We start from the raw sequence: 18060 nt of genomic DNA on the forward strand, positions 1-18060 counted from the left end.
GTCTCGCATAGGAGCAGCCTTCTAGTGCAGAGGTGGAACGCCATGCATACGGCTACTCTATCCGTCCAATGGTCTTTACGTCCTGTTTCAGCTTGCACCGGGCCTGATTTCTAGCCCGAAGTATCAGTCGACTCTTCCAGGACACCAAAAAGGGTAGCCATCGATACATCGTCTCATGGATCTCCGAGATGCCATAGAGTCCCCTGTTAAGGATCACTTGGGTCCCTGAAACAGGTATCTTCTGAGCCTTCGCGAAACATTCTAGCCCTAGAAGTGGGACAGCAGGATTCCTCAGCTGCATATCTGCCACCAAAGGCAACACGCAAAGCAGCATCCCAGAATTCAAAGCCCGAGCGATGAGCTAGTCTTATTCCAGTCGAAGATCAAGGCGGTTGTGCATAAAGCTGTGAAGGAAATGTATAAGTATCAGCGAAAGCCACTGCGGCTAGTTAGCTATTTCTTTCTTTTTTTTCCTTTTCTTTTTTTCTCTCTGATTATTTCCCTTTGTTTATTAGCCTTGGAATAAGTACTGTTCCCATTCTAGTTATTTCTTCCCTGTTTGCTCATCTCTAGCCTTGTTTCCCCTTCTTTAATTGGTCGAAGGATTCGTAATAGTAGTATCATTAAGCATGCTTCTCGTCCCGCTCTTTATTTTTCTCATCTCCTTTTTTAATCGCCTCTTAGCATAGCACGCTAAACGGCTACGTACCCGACATCATAAATACTGCCGTGATACAAGGATAAGCGATCATTGCGCGGGGGCAGACCAAACGCCTGTCGCTCCTCAACTCTCTGTTTACTTTCTGTAGAATATCTGTAGGTATTGATTAGCAGCTGTTTCTTTTCTTCGAGGTTTATTATGTTCCATTTCTTCTTCTCATTGGAAAAAAAAAAAGCGTATGGGCGTAGATTTTCCGCTTACCTTTTTGAACTGAAAATGCAACTGCAAAATTCCCTGTAAGGTTACAGCGTTAGCAGCTCGACAGGGTCAGGGGTATTAAACAAAAGAGTGGCTAGGCAGAGCCCCGGCCAACAGTGCCGCGCGTGTGGCGGCTGTCTTTTGTCACGTTGGCTGAGCTGGCCAGCGTGACTCGAGACGGTGTCTAGGGGTAAAAAAAAGCAAACCGGGTAATGGGAACATGGTGGCCGTCCATACCTTATCAAATGAGCTTCTGAAGCCACGCTCCCTCTTGGCGCTATAATCCCACTCGCGGTCAACTATACGGAACGCAATGTCCTCATACGGAGGTCCCGCGATGAAGCGGATGAGACAAGTATCCACCTCGCCGGCCGCAGCAAACGACTCTCCTCGCCTTCTGCCGTGCTCGCGAATGATCTTGAAGGTAGGTGCTTTGGTCTTGTCTACCAAATCGGGGTAGAAGATGTTGAATTTATATCCCTGCACCACTTTAGGCGGAGGGTTGTCATGGTCGTAGTGCGTCTGGTTGTATTTGTTCCACTCGTAGCCCATCTGTACACGATTGAAGTACCTAGGCTTGCGAGCCTGATACTTTTCCGTCCATTGCGGGGGTTTCGTTCCACTAGGCAGGGCTTCCTCAGCCGCAAAGACTTCCTCATTTTCAGACACCCCGCGCGCCGCCTCTCTGTCGTATAGTGCCATTGTGGCTTGGGAGTCGTCCGCATTTCCGGTTTCATAGGCATCCACTTTGTTTGTTGACGCCAAGGAGCCACCTGAACTATGGCTGCTACTAGCGGGCAGGCCGCTGTCTCTAGAGGGCTCCTTTGGGCGCGGTGCCCTTTTTGCAAGCCGCTCTTTCTTCTTCGCGTCGATGTCTTCCGCTATCCGAGCGAGCGTGGCCTTGGCCTTCCATACCCTGAGGCTGCGAAGCAACTGTTCCCAGTAATCGGTATCGATATCTTCGTTTGACCTCAGCTTAGCCTTGATCTGCTTCTCCAGAGCCTCAAGCTCATCGAATGTTTTTGGTGCCAAGATCCTGTCTATGTCGTCCGCGACACTGCTCACGACTCTCCCTTCGTGCCCCTGAGGGTCAAGTTTGGCCCTCCGATCCGCGCACAGTGTCCGCAAAGCCTCCCAGTACCGACGGTTCCGCGAATCTGTCTCCAGAACATGGTAAGACACAATATTCGAGTCGAGCTCTGATATCTGTGCAGCTGAGGATAAATCCTGTATGACTTTTGCAGGTGGGTCCACTTCAATCTCGTCGTCGGCATCGTCGTCATCGAAGACATCGCGATCGGCATCGACAAAGCGCAGGTTGAAAGCCAGGATGTCAATGGGTTTGGCACGCCCTTCGCGCACTCGAATGTCCGCCTTCTTCTTGGCCTGCTTCAGCACGAATTTGTCCTCGTCGGCTACAAATTGTCGTGATTGCTCGTCTTGTGTCAGGTATTTGGCAGCATTGCGTGCGGTTGTCGACGGGCCTGGTCGACTTGATTTGGATACTCGGTTGTTTGAGTCAGATCGCGGCGCCGTGGGCTCTCGACGGCCAGACGATGACGATCTCGAGTCTGCAATCATGGCTCGTCGCCCGGGATCCATTGCTCCGAGAGAATAAAGGCTGATGGCGCAAATGCAGAGGGGGCGCGCGCGAAGTTGTCGGAGAGAGAGAGACGGCAGAGCCACGGGTGAGGTTGAAGATCGTTACGTATCCCACTTGTCGTTAGGCGGTTGATATTTACTTCCGATAAGCTTTTTTAGTTCGCTCCGCTAAAAACGATCACGGCAGGCGCCTTACTGTTGGCTATCCCTAAAGCTTCCCGTCAGTAGCGTCACATGACGCCTTTCCCGCGCTCACTTACCCTAGATGAGAAGAGGCAGGTGAGAAAAGGGGGCGTTAAGCCAGGGTGCTAGTATTGGGATGGGTAGAACAGATACTGGGTATAAAAAGTATGGTTTTACGAAGAGTTGTCATAACAATATGTATTTGTTAGTTGATATGTGAGACAAAGATACACTAGGTGGGGCTCTACGGAAAAGTATCATGGACAGCAAGTTTATAGTACTTTGCGCGGACTCAAGGCCAAACCAATAGATATCACGAGTAGGGATTACATACAATTATTAAAGAAACATTTCAAGCGTGAGAAATCCAAAAACGAATGAGATGTAATTCAAGCAACTCCGAATGACGCATTGTCTAAATCCCATGACGGCAACGCCTCATTTCGCCTAGGGGTATCGTAAATCACTCTCTTCCAGCCCTCCCTCTTGACAAGTGCAATTAAATCGCTTCCTTGGCCAGGATATCATACACGGTGTTGGAACAGTATGTTGTGCGATATTTACCAGCTGTGATTTCTCACCAGCTCTGTTTCGATTGCGTGCCCTCCATTCCCAAGCCCCGAATGCTCTGGCTCCAGTCATGCCAATTGAAATTGGCTCCCAGCATATCTGCATCCTCCACTTCAAACTTTGTATTTGGTGTCGCAAAGCTTTCGGGCCAGAGATATGGTGGAACGTGATGGTCGTCTTTTGGCTGCTGGCTTGGTAGCATCATTGCTTCTTGCCCGACCATGTTGCCCTGAACATGCTGTCTTTCTCCCATGCCCAAGGCAGCAGCATCATGCCCGTTGTGCATGGTGGCTACAGCTCCCACATTCCAGAGGTCCGCTACAGGGACGTTGGTTTGAGCCATAAATGCGTCCATGTATTCCATGGGATCGTTAGAGATACCCATATGCATTTGGTTTTCAGCATTATTCTGTGCAAAGCGCGGCCCAGCAGTACCAGCTGCTGGTGTCTGGTGTGACGACGATTGAGATTCTTCGGGCATGAGAGAAGCCATTGGTGTTTGCTGCTGTTGGGGGTTGGAGAATGATGAAGATGGTGTAGAGCCCTCCAATTGTACCATTGTTCTCCAATTCTCTCTGACTTGTTGTTGCCTGGCTTCTAAGCCTGGAACAGGATCGAACCGCGCCCGAGGTGGGTTTACTCTTTCTGCGAGGTCCAGGCGCCTGGCTTCTTCGGGATCAGCTCTTAGTCGAGCCACCTCTGATTCCTGATATCTCTTCGCTCTGATGAATAGTTTACGTAAGGGAAGGAAGACGACGGCATGGTCAGCTCTCTTGATGTTCTCAGCCAAATCTTTGTCGTAGCCATTGACTGCCTCCCAGCCACGCTGGACAAGAGGGGTCCAAGGACGACGACATGTCTCAACGAGTATATAAGCAATCGCATGCCAGTTCGTATATGTCCTGAACAGCCATCGATACTGTTTGCATCTAGGATCGGTGTTGAGTTTGTGATTATATTCGATAATTTCGATAGCCGCAATGTAAATCCGTTCGCGGATTTCTGCTGTGAGCTCGTGATCAGAACCGGGGAAAAGCATTGGTTGATATATGATTAGGCACATCTTGGACATGATAATGCGCGATATCATAGCCGCAACCCAATAGAGAATATCGACCTCCTGATTTAAGTGCCGAAGGAACCTATCTTCAATTTTCTGATAGAGTTCGACCAACATCCGCTCTTTCTCTGCAACTGTACCGGTTTCGGTTCTGGCACACGACAAATTCTCGCCAGACGCGTCGCGTATGCGTCTCGACATGGCGCAGACTTCGAATCTCACCAACGAGATTGCAGTTTCTGATTTTCCTTCTCTTGCCGGGGGGATTGTAGTGCTCGCAGGTGAGAAGTCGGCATCATTAAGGCTGGTAGGGAACTGGGTATCAAAGTCTCCATCTGCCACAATCAAATCGGTGCCCATTTCCTCAGAAGCGCGGAAGTCTAAAGTCAAAATGGCCCACCACACTCGTCGTCTCTGCTCTGTTTCAAACGGAGAGAGTCCAAAGTTTGTTCCATCACGATGAATGCCCAGACCCTGCGCAATGCGAACCAAGAGAGCGGTCATAGACCAAGTAAAACGGCTCTCGTCGTACCGTCTTACGACCAGAAGGAATAAGGTGAGTGCCTGGACGACTGTAAATTCTGATGTGTTTAGAAAATTTGCTTTAGCAAGCGACTGTTCCGTGGCATAGCGATACTGCGCAAGCATTTCTTCTTTGGTAGCGCCAAAGTTGGTTTGCACCTAAAGCAGTGTTAAAAACTCGTGCTATTCGAGATCCATTTGAAGATGAAAGACGTATAGGGTACTCACCTCGCCAGCCTCAAGCGCCACAATAGCAGCATAATAAACAGCGAAAATTAATGTTTCATGTCCAGGGGCAAGTTTTTCGGGGTTTCGGCGGGCATCGCGCAATATGACCTCCATGGTTGGGACATGGATGATTTTAAGTAAAGGATCAACGGTTTCCTGATACACTGACCATAGAAATGTGGCGTGAGGGGTTAAAGGATGATAGCTTCTTAGATTAGCATCGAGAGATCGATGTCCTAGGATGAAGCTATGGTGATTATATGAGGAGCTCGCAGCGGTGGCGGGTGAGTCGATGGGCGGTGATTCTTCATATTCAGAGTCGTCGGCATCCTCGTCGGTAAGTTTCTGCGTTTCTTCGCGAATTGCATCTAGCTACACATGGTATGTTTAGCGCCAAGATTGGATTTGCTTGTCACGCCTGCAGCACAGGCCGAAAAGGGGGGCCATACCTCATCGTTCAATTTGGACCAGAATCCACTGCTAACGTAGCGAGAAGTGCCCTTGCTATCACTCAAAACCATTCGCCCGAGCTGTTTCCGGCTCTCTCTCATCTTACGAGACTCGGGGACCTCGCCAGTGGCATGGTTGTCGCCAAAATCAACAACCCCTGACGCATATGCGCCCAAGCTGCTGGATTTCGGTCGTTGAGCTGTCGGCGATCCCTCGTTGGAGGGCGAGCCAGCGGTAGAAGAAACCCTGCCGCCAGTCTCAATCTCGATTTGGCCACTCAATTCCTCCACGATGCCCTCCAGCTTCTTCAGCCGTTTGACCAGCTCAACTTCGCGCAGGCTCGTTGGTTTCGGAGGGGCATTCGGGTCCTTGGGCCGGTGTTGGCGCGGCGCGCGGCCGGGCGCGGGGAATGCACAGGGAATCAGGGCGCGCCGACAATTGGAGCAGGGCATCTGCTTGTCGCAACGCACCTTGCGCCTTCGGCAGGTGACGCAGGATCGCGGATTCAGCAGCGGTGATCCCGAGTCACCCGGGGCCAAGATGGGGCCAAAGTGGGCGTCTGGCCCGGTCGTCTGGTAGATGGTGACATTATTCGGATGATGCGGCGATGAGGCGCTCTGTTCGGCCATGGTGTGCTTCGGCGGCGTCGCTGAGGCGCTGAAGTCGAAATTTACCGCCATTTTCCCGTCTCTGACTCGTCTCCCGGAGTCGCTTCGCCTGTGTTGACGACCTCGCGGCAAACACCAGAAGAAGCGCAGAAGAGACTAATATGTCGCAGGGCTCAGTCAAAAGCCAAAGGAGCCGCCGGTCTGCTCATCCGCGGGGGGCACGTGAAGGGGGGGCTTGAATCGCATCAATGCTGTGGCAGTTTGGGTGTTGCAATGGATGCAGGCGCTTAATAGAGACAGCTCTGCGAAGCTCGATTGAGGTTGAAGGGAGAGAAATCGGCGAGTCGTCGAGCTCTGGGCGCAGGTGGGGAGAGAGAGACTCCAAAAAGCCCAGCGAAAGTTTCAAGCCACAGTGGGCTGGCTGTGGAGACGCGGTGGCCTGGCGACCACGATGACATTGCCCAAATCGGGCTGCTGCGAAAACGTTATTTGCCATGGGCGTGAAATGCAGGAATATAGTCCTACAGCGCCAGCGTCGAGGATTCTTCACATAGGCTTCGTATAATAGGCGCCATTCGCATGCACAACACGCGGAACTAGGAAGCCACTGAGGTGTGTTCCTACGGATAAACGCTTATAGATTATGCATCTCCACCACCAGATGCGACCATGTACAGTACGGGGACCGCACTGCCACATAAGCAGGGCCGATGCAGCTGCGATGGAGCACGGGCGACTAACAATGACTAGGCAGGTAATAATGGCCTTGGTCCGGGAATAGTATTACGAAGTACTAGGACCATATATGACTGTGGAAGCCTTCTCTTTCCGCGGGTATTGAGGATTACTATCGTGGATTCTGCAAAATAGGCGATGCCATCTGGTACGAGCATCGTTTGCTAGGCGCTGACAACCCCCACAGCACAGGATTGGGTTCTAGAATCCGACATGTGAGAGGCGGTTGGGAACAATAGTCGAACCACGGCACATAGGGCCTATACTCTGATGCAGCCTACATGTAATTTGTCATCAACTCTCGCCACGCAATAGAGAGAGCTGACGGCGGAGGGAGTAGGATCCTTCTACGGAGCAGTATTTAGTCCAAGTGCTACATAGTATGTTGCGGCACGACCTTGGCCTGCCACATCCTATTGCCTGCAAGCCAATGAACATCTTTGCTGGAGATCACCTCGACCAGGATCCTGTTTCTGGGTTCCAACTCCCAGACTACACGGATTTCCTATTCCGTGGCGGCTCCTGGCGGGACTAAACGAAATTTACTGTTATAGACATGCAGGGAACTATTCGCAAGTGCTTCTTTATTTCCGGGTGGCTTCAGCTCGACAACAGTAGCAGGAGTTTTGGTAAGACGTCGTTCGGCGCCGGCCCCCACCTGTTACCGCTTCCGTGATTAAGTTCTACACCAAGAGCACGTCACCTCGATGTGTGCTTTTCACATCTCAGAATCGAAGATATTGGAAAGCTTGGTGAATAACCGCGACGCTGGTAAATAAGAATGACTCGAAAATTCTTCGGAAATTTTATTCTAGACGCTGTTGAATGCCAAGCCAGTTTTTATTCTATTTATATCAACATCTAGTTACTTGTCGGGGCGAGTATAACATCACTAATTGTATCTTGGAGTAGTGGTTGAAGAAGGTTTTTGGAAGGATTCGCTATTGAACTTCGTTGCTCCTCTTTTATCGGCACTAAATCAGGCCATTACGTACTTTGCTGATAACGTCCAATGCCGTACAAAGTGTGTCTTTGCCAAACCAATATATGGGAGCATACGAAGTTTCAGGAATTAAAATGCCACCCCTTCGCCTGGCTTCTGAGCCCGAGGTGCTGGGAACCAGGTCATCGAATGGGTTACCAGAACACGATCCACCCTGTGCCCAGAATCACCCCGCACGTGATGGGGGACAGCGAATCAAGCCCAGGCGCAGAAACGACGCAGCTCAAGTTTGCGGCAGAGTTGTACGGCTGCAGAATCATACAGCGCTAGCATGGCAACAATTATAACAGTCAACAAGTTTCTGAGACCGGGAAAAGAACAGCTTAGCTCAACTGCATCTAAAAAAAAAGGCTCTCATTCGGCCCGTCAGTTGGACCTCAGCGCAGGGTTGTAAACAATGTTGGTTCCCATCCCCGGCAACTACTGAGCGCATATAACAAGAAACGATTTCCTTCCAACAGGCGCTAGGCGAAACATGGCCGCCACCAGGTCCCGATAAGATTTCCAGCTTACATATGTATACCCACTGGACTGGCTTCCCAATTGCATCGATCAACAACGGGCTTAAGCGAAGTAATGCATGCGTGCTGCACTGCATTTCGCAAGCTTGAGGGCATTTGGGCGCTTACCGCGCGTCATGCAAGTATGGCTGCATCACTCATCTCACCGGTCGAGTGCAGGTTCTACGTGGATTAAAGTGTACAATGAAAAAGTCATCTAGACAGATAAAAGATGGGGTCGTGATTGAGCCATGCCGGTAGACGAAGATTCAAGAGGCCGAATACGTGCAAGCGTACTGACCGATATGACTTCATTTGATGCACACCACATGCAGATACCCAGCATCGACAGCAATCGCGCAGACAAAGTCGTCTCACTCATTGGCCGCAAAGATAGTTGATACACATATTACAAACGTTCCGTCTTGACTGACCTGAATTGAGCGTGACCACGTGCCTTGGCCAAGTCGGAAGGTCTGAGAATAGCAAGTCATGGTGCTCGAACAGAGCCGCATCGGAGATGTGGTGCAGTATCATTGGCGACTCATGCCAGCCGCCATGTGTTGACGATTTGAGCCTGAAGAAGGGAGTGGCAGTTGGGGTAGCAATTGAGATGCGTGTCTCTCTTTGATATATGGGCTGCCAGCCGGAGGAAGGGAGATTTAAGAAGATGATACTACCCCAGCTTAAAAGCCACCTTCATAATATATGCTCCAAAGGCAACCATCTGCTGGTCCATTCTCAAAAGATAAGACTCATTGTAACAGCCCTTCAACATGTCTGACGAAACACAAAAGTATCCGTAAGTATGCCATACCTTACCTTGAGCTGACCACTTGTTGATGTGTCAGCAGCCCTGCCGTGACATCATACATCCAAGATGACGATGGCGACCTCCCATACAAGTTGATGGTAATCAGCAACAACAAGAAGAGCAACGAGGTCGCCGCTGAAGGCAAGAGTACTGAAGCGGTACAGCAAAAGCCCAACACAGTGGCAGCAGACAGTTCGCCAATCTCAGATACCGGAACCTGGGAACATGTTGACCACCGGGATGCGAATTAAATAGATACTATCTAATAGTATTGGCCTGAACGGGACGTGCTGTTGGGAATCGATGCTGAACTGGGTTGGATACCAGAACCATTTGCTTTGATTGATTTTGTTTTTCTGAGAATGCTGAAGGAAGGCATCTGCTTTGCTTCCTCTTTTCCAAAGTTGTATAGTTAGGCGCCGGTTGATCTGCAGCCGGGAATTGATTTGGTGTGTACCATAATCGTATATGATTGCGAGTTATCTGTATCATGTCGCATTAGTATCGTCAATTGGCACAATCAGCAGCCACCACATGTCAAACAGCACCACATCGCCATGCCCAAACGTTGAGCGTGGGATAATAGGCTGATATAGAGCAGAAAAAAAGAGCGGGGTGCCTCTGGCCCCAAAATTCTGCACAGCTCCATCATTGGCGTGGAAAAATACGGTGTCGCCGCTACCACGATAAGCGGCTCGTTATCGTCACGTGTGGCCACATCCTCACTAGGGCTTTCCCCCACAGAACGCCATTAAGGAAAATTTGCCCTGAAAAGCTTCAGCTTCACGACGGCAATCAGCGACTCGGCACGTTTCTCACGACTTTAACGCCCCCAAACCCTCCGATACAATGGCCAAGCAATCGTAAGTCGATCTAAACGTACAGCAGGACATTCGTTTTATCTCTCTCTCTATTTCGCAATTTCCCCGACGAGACCAATAAAATTACTGGAAGAGAAGCCCGGCTGGAGGAGGATATTGTCGATGGATTTTGTCCCTCACGACGAGACAATCTGCACGGATTTACGAGCGTCTGCTCTATGCACCGACGAATGAAAATTTTTCGCCAATTTTTTAACGAATCGAGCATGCGTCAAAATTTCAAAATGCAATTACAAATCGAATGCGATTGAGAGAGCAAAGACTGGCCGTTCCTTCTTGTGCCGGCACCAAATTTTGTTGATCCCTAGTCGAGGAATTGCGAAATCAGAGGAGAGAACGATGACTGCATACGAACAACATATCGAAAGAGAACCCGTGGACTGACAACAATGTGCCGTACAGTCGTGGTGCCCCTGGTGGCAAGCTCAAGATGACCCTGGGTCTTCCCGTGGGTGCCGTCATGAACTGCGCCGACAACTCAGGTGCTCGTAACCTGTACATCATCTCCGTCAAGGGTATCGGTGCTCGTCTGAACCGTCTCCCCGCCGGTGGTGTCGGTGACATGGTCATGGCCACCGTCAAGAAGGGAAAGCCTGAGCTGCGAAAGAAGGTCCACCCCGCTGTCATCGTCCGACAGGCCAAGCCCTGGAAGCGATTCGACGGTGTCTTCCTGTACTTCGAGGACAACGCTGGTGTCGTACGTCTACCCTGAATATGCGATCGGGTGGTCTTTTGCTTCACTATGAGGCTGGGGACGCCATTCGAAACCATCCGCCAATCCAATGCTGTGGCATAAGCTAATTCGATTTTGCAGATCGTCAACCCCAAGGGTGAGATGAAGGGCTCTGCCATCACTGGCCCCGTCGGCAAGGAGGCTGCTGAGCTGTGGCCCGTAAGTGCTACCCACGATACTTGTCAAGAAAAACATCTTTCTAACATCTTCTCTCTAGCGTATTGCCAGCAACTCCGGTGTCGTCATGTAAGAGGTTGTTACGAAGGAGGGAGGTTTTACTTTATACAGTGGAGACAGAGGAAGAAGAAAAAAGACATAAATGAACAAGTCCCCCCCGATGCGATCTTATTAGAAGCGTGGAAATAATTTTTCTGCCTCTTATTTTCCCCCCTTCCGGATTTCTTTTATTTATTTTGACTCGGGGGAAGCATGGGAGGGGAGGAAACGGGAAAGTAAAGTCGCTGGATTGGCAGGCTCTTGCATTTCGGTTGCGGCGTGTAAGGATGATTCAATATCAGGTATCGCATCAAACGGACAAAGAAAAAAATATCCAAGTCCTAAGTCGTCTTTAAACAGTGCTGGGTGAAACTATTGTTATTATGCCATCTTCCCTGTAACGCAAGCCGGAATGTAGTCATCAGCCCGAGCTGCTTGAAAAGGTCAATGAAGAGCCCATGAGGATGGCTGCTAATATCATGCCTTTCCATTCAACAAGCTTGTAAAAAGACTACACGATCCTGTACGATTTCTTGTGTTACCATCTTGCTCACAACAAAATTTGAGACACTAGTACCCACTAATCTATTGGTTCGCCTGGCCCATCTAGGAAGTTCTCAGAGTCAAGATACGTAATACTAGCACCAACACTTAGCTGGCGGATTACCCTGTATAAACATTCAAGAAGAGATGTGTCTATAAAAATCAACCTAATCTATCTACTTATGCTATTTTAAAGGATGAATCTTAAGAGAATGTCTTTAATCATAAAACTGAATGCTTTCTTTACATTTACGGGAATACTTTTTTGTGTACCTTTCATAACACAATTGAAGAGTTTGTAAGTCGTGGACTCCAATTAATGCACCACTTCTCTCTATTATGTCATCATTAATTGGTCACTAACATAGCCAAGCACCTCACAACAAGCACGAGAACTTTTATTCAACAACTAGAGAAGCATTTTATTAAGTCAGGAAAAATAACTACAGCCACCAGTATACCTTTGAAAAAAATAGGCCTCGTTCTGCCTCCCACAAAATGCCCAACCACCGTGTATCCGTGTTTCGCACAAAAGCAAGATGTGTGGTCGCCTCCTATGTACTTGGTGTAAACGAGGAAAGGGAAAAAAAGCATGAAACTAAAACAGGCAAGAAAAAGGGTAAGAGAGGAAGAAAAGAGAAACAGGTATCAAACCAAAAAGAGTTTGAAAAGGAAAAAAACAAAAATAGTAGTATTTCCCTCTGTATAAAAAACCACCATTCTTGGGGGAAGCCGCCAACGCCGAGGGCTGACCAGTCAGCTATATGCTTTTTTTCTGTAAAGCCAGTCCCAATGCTGAAAATTGAAAAAAAAAAAAAAAAAAAAGAAAAAAGGAAAAACAACAAGGCAAGAGAAACGAAGTAAAGTAGTCATATACAAATGTCCAAATGCATCGTTTCCCGGCTCTTCAAAGCTCCACCCATAAATTATCACCTCCCGTTCTCCTCTCCCTTCATCTCCCCTCCTTGGATGATTGATAGCTTTTGGCTTTTGTGTTTCAAGTATGTATTTACCCGATTTGGTGTGTGCAAGTTGTCTGCCAATTCTGTTGGCAATACACAAACACGTTCCGACGCCCAAGTATGATACATGAATCGTTAATTGCGGGTTGATAAAAAAGGCTTATCCCCGCAGCGAGGAAAAGGCGATGATATATGCTCGCCTCTCCTGTGGCTAGATGGAAATAAAAATCAATTTATGATGGAGGGTATGGGTATCCCATTCCATGCATGTGCTGTGGTGGTTGCTGAGGGGCAAATGGCGGCGGCATCTGATTCTGCTCGACCGGCTCCTTCTTGGCTGTCTTCATCTTGGGCTTGGGAGCGATAAGCCCAACCCTCTGCTCAGCCGCTGCCTGCGCGGCCTTCTTGGCGGCAAGGGTTGCCTTTCGCTTCTCCACAGCACCAGCCATGTTGCCATTGGCCCAGCGACCTGAAATAGTTTGTTAGCGAGCTGAATACGATTACACATGTAGCGTACTTCAACAGCGTGATACTTACTCTTCATAGATGCTGACATCTTCTCCGACTTGGTCATGGACTTGTAGTCCTTTGGTGGCTCTTCAGCTTCTTCACCATTGGGTAGCGACGATGGTGTGCCCTTGCGGCTCGCGGGCGTAGTGCGAACAACCTTGATCTTCTGAATCTTACGGCTGGGGCCTAGTGCCGCTTCCGGCTCAAGCATCTCTGGAAAGACAGGGAACTCTTCTCCTCCGGCTGTGGGAGCAACATTGATGCGCTTGTTCCTCTTCTTTGTGGGAGCCTGCGAAGCTTCCTCGCTCTCTTCAGCGTCATCGCGGAATCGTTTCTGTCGCTTGGGGCGGAACGAATAAGACGACTCGGCGGTATGTGAAGTGGAATCTGAGTCGGCTGTCGAAGGTCGCGAATCGCCATTGTCTGTAATTGCTGAAGATGGCTCGCTGATGTTCTTACCCTTGGGAATCTTGAGCGTCAACAGATGGCGACGCTTGGGTGGCTCTTCTTCAACGAAGTGGTAACCCAGAGGGTCCTCGTCATACTTGGGGGGCTGCTTGACTCGCTTGTTACGGCCCGATCTTGATGGTGTTTCGCGCACAGAGGAATCTTCGCTTGGGGGAGCAGGTACGAGCTCTTCAATGATGCTGGGAACATTCATCTTTGGCCGTGCTGCACGATTGCGTCTCCTCCTGCCATCTCCTGCCTCGTCGTCTGAGATGGACTCGCTGTTGAAACTGGCGGCAAAAGAGACTTGGCTTTCATCGTTATCGGCATTGGCAGTCCTTCGCCGTCTGGGTCTGGTGGTTGGAACTGGTGTTGAGCTGCGACTAACATCCTGTGTTGCCGGATCGAACAATTGAACGGGCTTCCGCTGTCTCTTGCCAGTGACTTCGTCTGCCTCGGTAGCCTTGGCTGTAGGTTTTGGCTGGTTGCGCAATGAACGACCCCGGGTCATGATTCCTGCCTGCTGCGTCTCTGGGTTCTGGCGGCCAATCTTGGATGGATGTGGGTCATACTCAAATCCATAAGCAGCTGCCATAATTCGATCCTGGTTCTGCAGGTAGCGTGTCTCAGTCATGCCTTCTCTATCCTTGGACCTATAGCCCTTTACAACAAATTCCGGTTCTTCATAATTGACGCCATGCTGGTGGAAGTTGCGTGTTCGAGACTCATACTTGACATCTGCCACACGCCGGCGGAGCGAGTTTTCGTAGTCATCGACAACCTTGCCCAATCCATTCCATTCGGTCTGCCATTGAACAAGTGAAATGTTGATAGACTCCAAGACTTCGTAAAGATCCTCTGTTGACATGTCCTCGAAATTCTCAAGAGCAGCAAGGTATTCATTAGGGTCTCTGAGCTTGCGATAGCGGAATGACCGGCTACGCTCGGGCGGCTCTTCAGTAACATCAACGTCGTCGCCGTCATCTCCACCAGCAGCCGGAGAATTGGAGGCAGTGGGGTCAATTGAATCGGGCACAGGAGAGCCCCGTAATGGTGTATTGAGAGCTGGTGTGGGCGCCTCGATCCCGGCAGCATCCGGAATGTCGTCGTTGTCATCGACCATTGGCTCCATGTCATTGGCCTCTCGGTCATCAGCAGTTTGGTCTTCACTGGTAGTGACCTCATCCTCTTGCTGCGCTTTCTTTTCAGGATACGCGACATACTCTCCATCGATATATGGAGTTAGGTGAGCCCACCGGCCTTCAGGTCGAGGCTGTGGCTTAGACGGGCCTCGCTCAGAGGGCTGGGATGGCGGCGCTGGATCTGCAGGCTTCATATTTGTGGCTTCAACCTGAACTTGGATCTCTGGTAATGGTGGGCTGACAACAGTGTCGGCACCGTCCTCGGGCAATGACACGCGTGGCTCGACGCATGTGGTGTCAGTGCTCGTTGACTGAGATGCGTCCAATGCCGTGGAGCCGGGAGCAGATGTTGATGGAGAGGCCGGAGTGCCATCGGCTTCGTCTTTAGCTGTGGCAGCGACTGTGATGGGCGGAGGGCTGGGTGCCTTGGAGTCTTGCTCTGGCGTCTGTTCCGACGCCTGCTCTGACGCCTGCTCTGACGCCTGCTCTGGCGTCTGCTCTGGCGTCTGCTCTGGCGTCTGCTCTGGCGTCTGCTCTTTTTGTGGCTCTTCCACGTGCACTTGAGCTTTGGGCTGCTGCACCGACGGCGCAGTAAGTGTAATTAAGTGCGCCGCTGCCGATGGATAATACGGCGGCTCTTGTGGTTGAGCCTGGGCCTGTGACTCTTGCTGAGACTGAGACTGAGGCTGGGGCTGCGGAAGTGTGTCGCTTTCTGGTGGTGCCTCAGGGTTTTCTTGTGGAATTTCCTTTTCGGGAAGTTGGTTAAGAGGCTTAATATATGCATTTTCTTCAGCGGGAGTGTCATTTTCAGCCGCAAGTATCAAGGCCGTGTCATTGGCCTCTGCGGTGGCATGCACTGCAGGCGGCGGAGTGGAAGGCGTTGACGACATCTGCACAGGCTGCACACTCGACTCTCCCTCGCGATCATTGTTATTGTTGACAATGCTGCCAGAGTTCTGCGGCGTGCTGCTGCGTGGAGACTTGAGCTCATCAGCGTAGCTTTCAGGTGGTGCCGCCATCTCATCGCTAAAAGTGCGTGTGGCGTCGCCCTCAGCGTGAGCCTTGAGCTGTGGCTCAGCCGCGTTCTCATCCGTGTTTGAGGCTGGTGCAGCCGAATCGGGCAGACTCGCACGGTCAGACTGCTGCTGGGGCATGTTGATGTCAGCGCACGCAGAAGCAGAAGCAGAAGCAGAGCCAGCAGCATTGGCAGCAGCATTGGCGGGCGGATCAACAGCCGGATTCACATCCAGACTTGCTGCGGCCGGCGCTGCGGCGTGGTCGGCAGACTTGAGGTCGCTGTCCTGGTGCTGAGAGCCTGAAAGGGCTGGTGTAGGTTTTTGTGGGGCATCAACGGACAGGTCCGTCGATGAAGCGTTTGAGATGTCCATGTGAGCGCTGTCGGATTTCTCAGAGTCGGAATACAGCACGCCCACCTCAATGGTGTCCTGGACGTCGTTTTCGTCGTCTTCAAATTCGTCCCTGTAGGCTCTTGATTCTCTTGATTCTGACGTCTTCCTGGCGGGATTGCGGCGCCGGCTGGAGGGCGTGTCAGCATCAACAGAGGCGCCTCGCCTCTTGAGTCCAGAACTGTAGAGATCCTCAGAATCGTAGCTGCTGCTGTCAGGCCTTCGTCTCCTATTACGAGGGCCAGATGCAGCTGCTGATGCCGTTCCTGAAATGGCGCTTGAAAAGTCAATGTCGTCGTCAATCTGCTCAAACGTGTAGTCAACACGCGCGCGTTTGCGCAGACTGTGACCGCCCTTTTTGGGGCTGTCGTTTTCATAATCTTCATCAGCCATGCTGTAGTCATCCATGGTCTTTGATCTCTTTCTAAGATTCAAAGGCCGGGTTGTTGGTCCTGGCGTTGAGAAAGTGAAGGCGGGCTGAAGAGTCTTTTGGGCGCGCCGGTTTTGCTGTGCGATTTGTGGAGTGTTAGTGGCATGCGCCATGATGGGACTGGCGGACGACTGATTCCGCTCAAAAGAAGCGTCTGAACCAGACGCAGGAGATGAAGAAACTCCCTGAGGCTTGCGACGATTTATTGTTGGGCGGCGAGCGCGGTCCATGATGCCAGGCCGCCGCAGCCTGTGTGGAAACGAGAAGGTTCTTTAAAGGGGTGTAAGAGGACAGGCAGTGTAGATGAGATGGTGTCGGCAAAGCCAGGGCAATTCCGCAAAAGATGAGCGGAGAGATTTATGGGTAAGAGGAGATGCAGAAGAGTAAGATTCTGCGATGATGAAGGGGAGAGTGTGAAAAGGGCTCGTCAAAGTGTTGATGACGATGCTTTGTATCAAAGTGAGAGGCGAATGAAGCGTGACGTGCCGGCCGGAGCGAGCAGGTTTTTCCTCCCGCCAACAAAGCAACAATAGCAATCAACAATCAGCTGCGGCAAAAGACGTACATCAGGGATAATACGCAGATAAAATAAGAGCCGCCGCCCGCTGCTGCGATGATGCCGCGGTGAGCTGAATATCAGAGATTTATGAGGGCAGCCTTTTTCCACGCTGTCAGTGTTGTCTCCTGTGTTCCGTTTTTCTGGACAGTCGAATAAGCCACCCGGTTCTGCGTTCTGACTGGCCACAGTCCCGGTAGGTACGTACTTGAAGTACAAGGCCAGCGCACAACTACTTCTAAACCTTAGTGGTACTCAGTACAAGCTGCTGCTAAAAAAAAGAAAAAGCATCCCCACCTCATCCAATCAGCGCTCATGTACAACACCCTTTCCGGTCCTGGCGGAGCGCCATCGCCCGCGTATCACAAAGGCAAAGCTTGCTTTTATCTACAAAGAATCTGCAGAACATAAAAGAGCGAGCAGAGCATAGACAGACAATACGGGCTGGGAGGCAATGACTTACACATGTGCTCAGGATGCAGCACCGGCATTACTTTGATATGCGAAACTGCTGCTGGTATCAGGTGCATGCATCCTTTTTTGTTTGACATCATTCACGTGATTTTCAGTTTAAAGCGCGCTTTTGCTCCCTATGGATATGCTACAAGGCCAAAAGCAGCAACTAATACGGCTCGCTCTACTTGTAGTTCTCGGGCTAGGTTGAGACTTCTGAGGGCCTTGAATCTGGCGCGCTAGCCCGCTGCAAGACCCGCTGAATCTGCTGTGACTTTGCACGAATGCTCGCCAACGTAGATCCGCGCCGCTTTTATCATTCCATCCGTAGCGCCTTGTTTTGTTTCTCGTCCTTCTCTTCCCGCTACAGTCCGTTTCTGCCAGGAGCTGGAGCTTGCTGTAAAACGTTATTGTGCATCTATTCCACTCTCTGTTAACAAAAGGTAAGCTTAAGTTCAACTAGCTTGCAGTACATATAAGTACTAGCTAGCGAGCTTATTTTGCTGACTGTTTCAAGATCTCTTGTTGTACTTGCTATCGACCAGCCTGCAACTGTTACCCCACCGCTGCATACCTAGGTACAGTTA

The 18060-nt window shown here is 50.5% G+C and overlaps 5 protein-coding genes across 5 annotated transcripts; 2 read left to right on the forward strand and 3 right to left on the reverse strand.

Moving 5' to 3' along the window:
- Nucleotides 1–397: 397 nt before the first annotated feature.
- Nucleotides 398–2901, reverse strand: GGI43DRAFT_200966 (mid region of cactin-domain-containing protein). Its single transcript, XM_083200068.1, has 3 exons — nt 1157–2901; nt 923–955; nt 398–814 (listed from the first exon to the last, which is right to left on the reverse strand). Exons 1-3 carry the CDS (start codon nt 2519–2521, stop codon nt 797–799), a joined length of 1416 nt encoding a protein of 471 aa, XP_083057035.1. The 5' UTR covers nt 2522–2901; the 3' UTR covers nt 398–796.
- A 380-nt stretch (nt 2902–3281) lies between these two features.
- GGI43DRAFT_425181 (transcription factor domain-containing protein) lies at nt 3282–6214 on the reverse strand (the record flags this gene model as incomplete). The annotated part of the gene is made up of 3 exons (XM_083208476.1): nt 3282–5015; nt 5085–5456; nt 5534–6214. The coding sequence occupies 3 exons, from the start codon at nt 6212–6214 to the stop codon at nt 3282–3284; spliced, it is 2787 nt and encodes a 928-aa protein (XP_083057036.1).
- Nucleotides 6215–8959: 2745 nt separating this feature from the next.
- GGI43DRAFT_201072 (uncharacterized protein) lies at nt 8960–9564 on the forward strand. Its single transcript, XM_083200069.1, has 2 exons — nt 8960–9182; nt 9235–9564. Exons 1-2 carry the CDS (start codon nt 9157–9159, stop codon nt 9443–9445), a joined length of 237 nt encoding a protein of 78 aa, XP_083057037.1. The 5' UTR covers nt 8960–9156; the 3' UTR covers nt 9446–9564.
- A 415-nt stretch (nt 9565–9979) lies between these two features.
- GGI43DRAFT_201414 (60S ribosomal protein uL14) lies at nt 9980–11329 on the forward strand. Its single transcript, XM_083200073.1, has 4 exons — nt 9980–10057; nt 10478–10772; nt 10890–10967; nt 11026–11329. Exons 1-4 carry the CDS (start codon nt 10044–10046, stop codon nt 11056–11058), a joined length of 420 nt encoding a protein of 139 aa, XP_083057038.1. The 5' UTR covers nt 9980–10043; the 3' UTR covers nt 11059–11329.
- Nucleotides 11330–12596: 1267 nt separating this feature from the next.
- Nucleotides 12597–17390, reverse strand: GGI43DRAFT_201436 (uncharacterized protein). The gene is made up of 2 exons (XM_083200074.1): nt 13067–17390; nt 12597–12998 (listed from the first exon to the last, which is right to left on the reverse strand). Exons 1-2 carry the CDS (start codon nt 16692–16694, stop codon nt 12763–12765), a joined length of 3864 nt encoding a protein of 1287 aa, XP_083057039.1. The 5' UTR covers nt 16695–17390; the 3' UTR covers nt 12597–12762.
- Nucleotides 17391–18060: the final 670 nt, after the last annotated feature.

Source organism: Trichoderma evansii (genome assembly GCF_050947405.1).
Source record: "Trichoderma evansii strain SZMC 28006 chromosome Unknown GGI43scaffold_23, whole genome shotgun sequence".
NCBI lineage: Eukaryota > Fungi > Ascomycota > Sordariomycetes > Hypocreales > Hypocreaceae > Trichoderma > Trichoderma evansii.

Excerpts from the sequence above, each read along its gene's own strand:
- GGI43DRAFT_200966 (XM_083200068.1), bottom strand. The coding sequence starts at position 2,521 with ATGGATCCCGGGCGACGAGCCATGATTGCAGACTCGAGATCGTCATCG. Across the intron at positions 956-1,156 it reads TCAGAAGCTCATTTGATAAG|GGAATTTTGCAGTTGCATTT; the intron begins GTATGGACGGCC and ends GTAACCTTACAG.
- GGI43DRAFT_201072 (XM_083200069.1), top strand. The coding sequence starts at position 9,157 with ATGTCTGACGAAACACAAAAGTATCC. Across the intron at positions 9,183-9,234 it reads GACGAAACACAAAAGTATCC|CCCTGCCGTGACATCATACA; the intron begins GTAAGTATGCCA and ends ATGTGTCAGCAG.
- GGI43DRAFT_201414 (XM_083200073.1), top strand. Across the intron at positions 10,773-10,889 it reads TCGAGGACAACGCTGGTGTC|ATCGTCAACCCCAAGGGTGA; the intron begins GTACGTCTACCC and ends TCGATTTTGCAG. Across the intron at positions 10,968-11,025 it reads AGGCTGCTGAGCTGTGGCCC|CGTATTGCCAGCAACTCCGG; the intron begins GTAAGTGCTACC and ends TCTTCTCTCTAG.
- GGI43DRAFT_201436 (XM_083200074.1), bottom strand. The coding sequence starts at position 16,694 with ATGGACCGCGCTCGCCGCCCAACAATAAATCGTCGCAAGCCTCAGGGA. Across the intron at positions 12,999-13,066 it reads GATGTCAGCATCTATGAAGA|GTCGCTGGGCCAATGGCAAC; the intron begins GTAAGTATCACG and ends AAACTATTTCAG.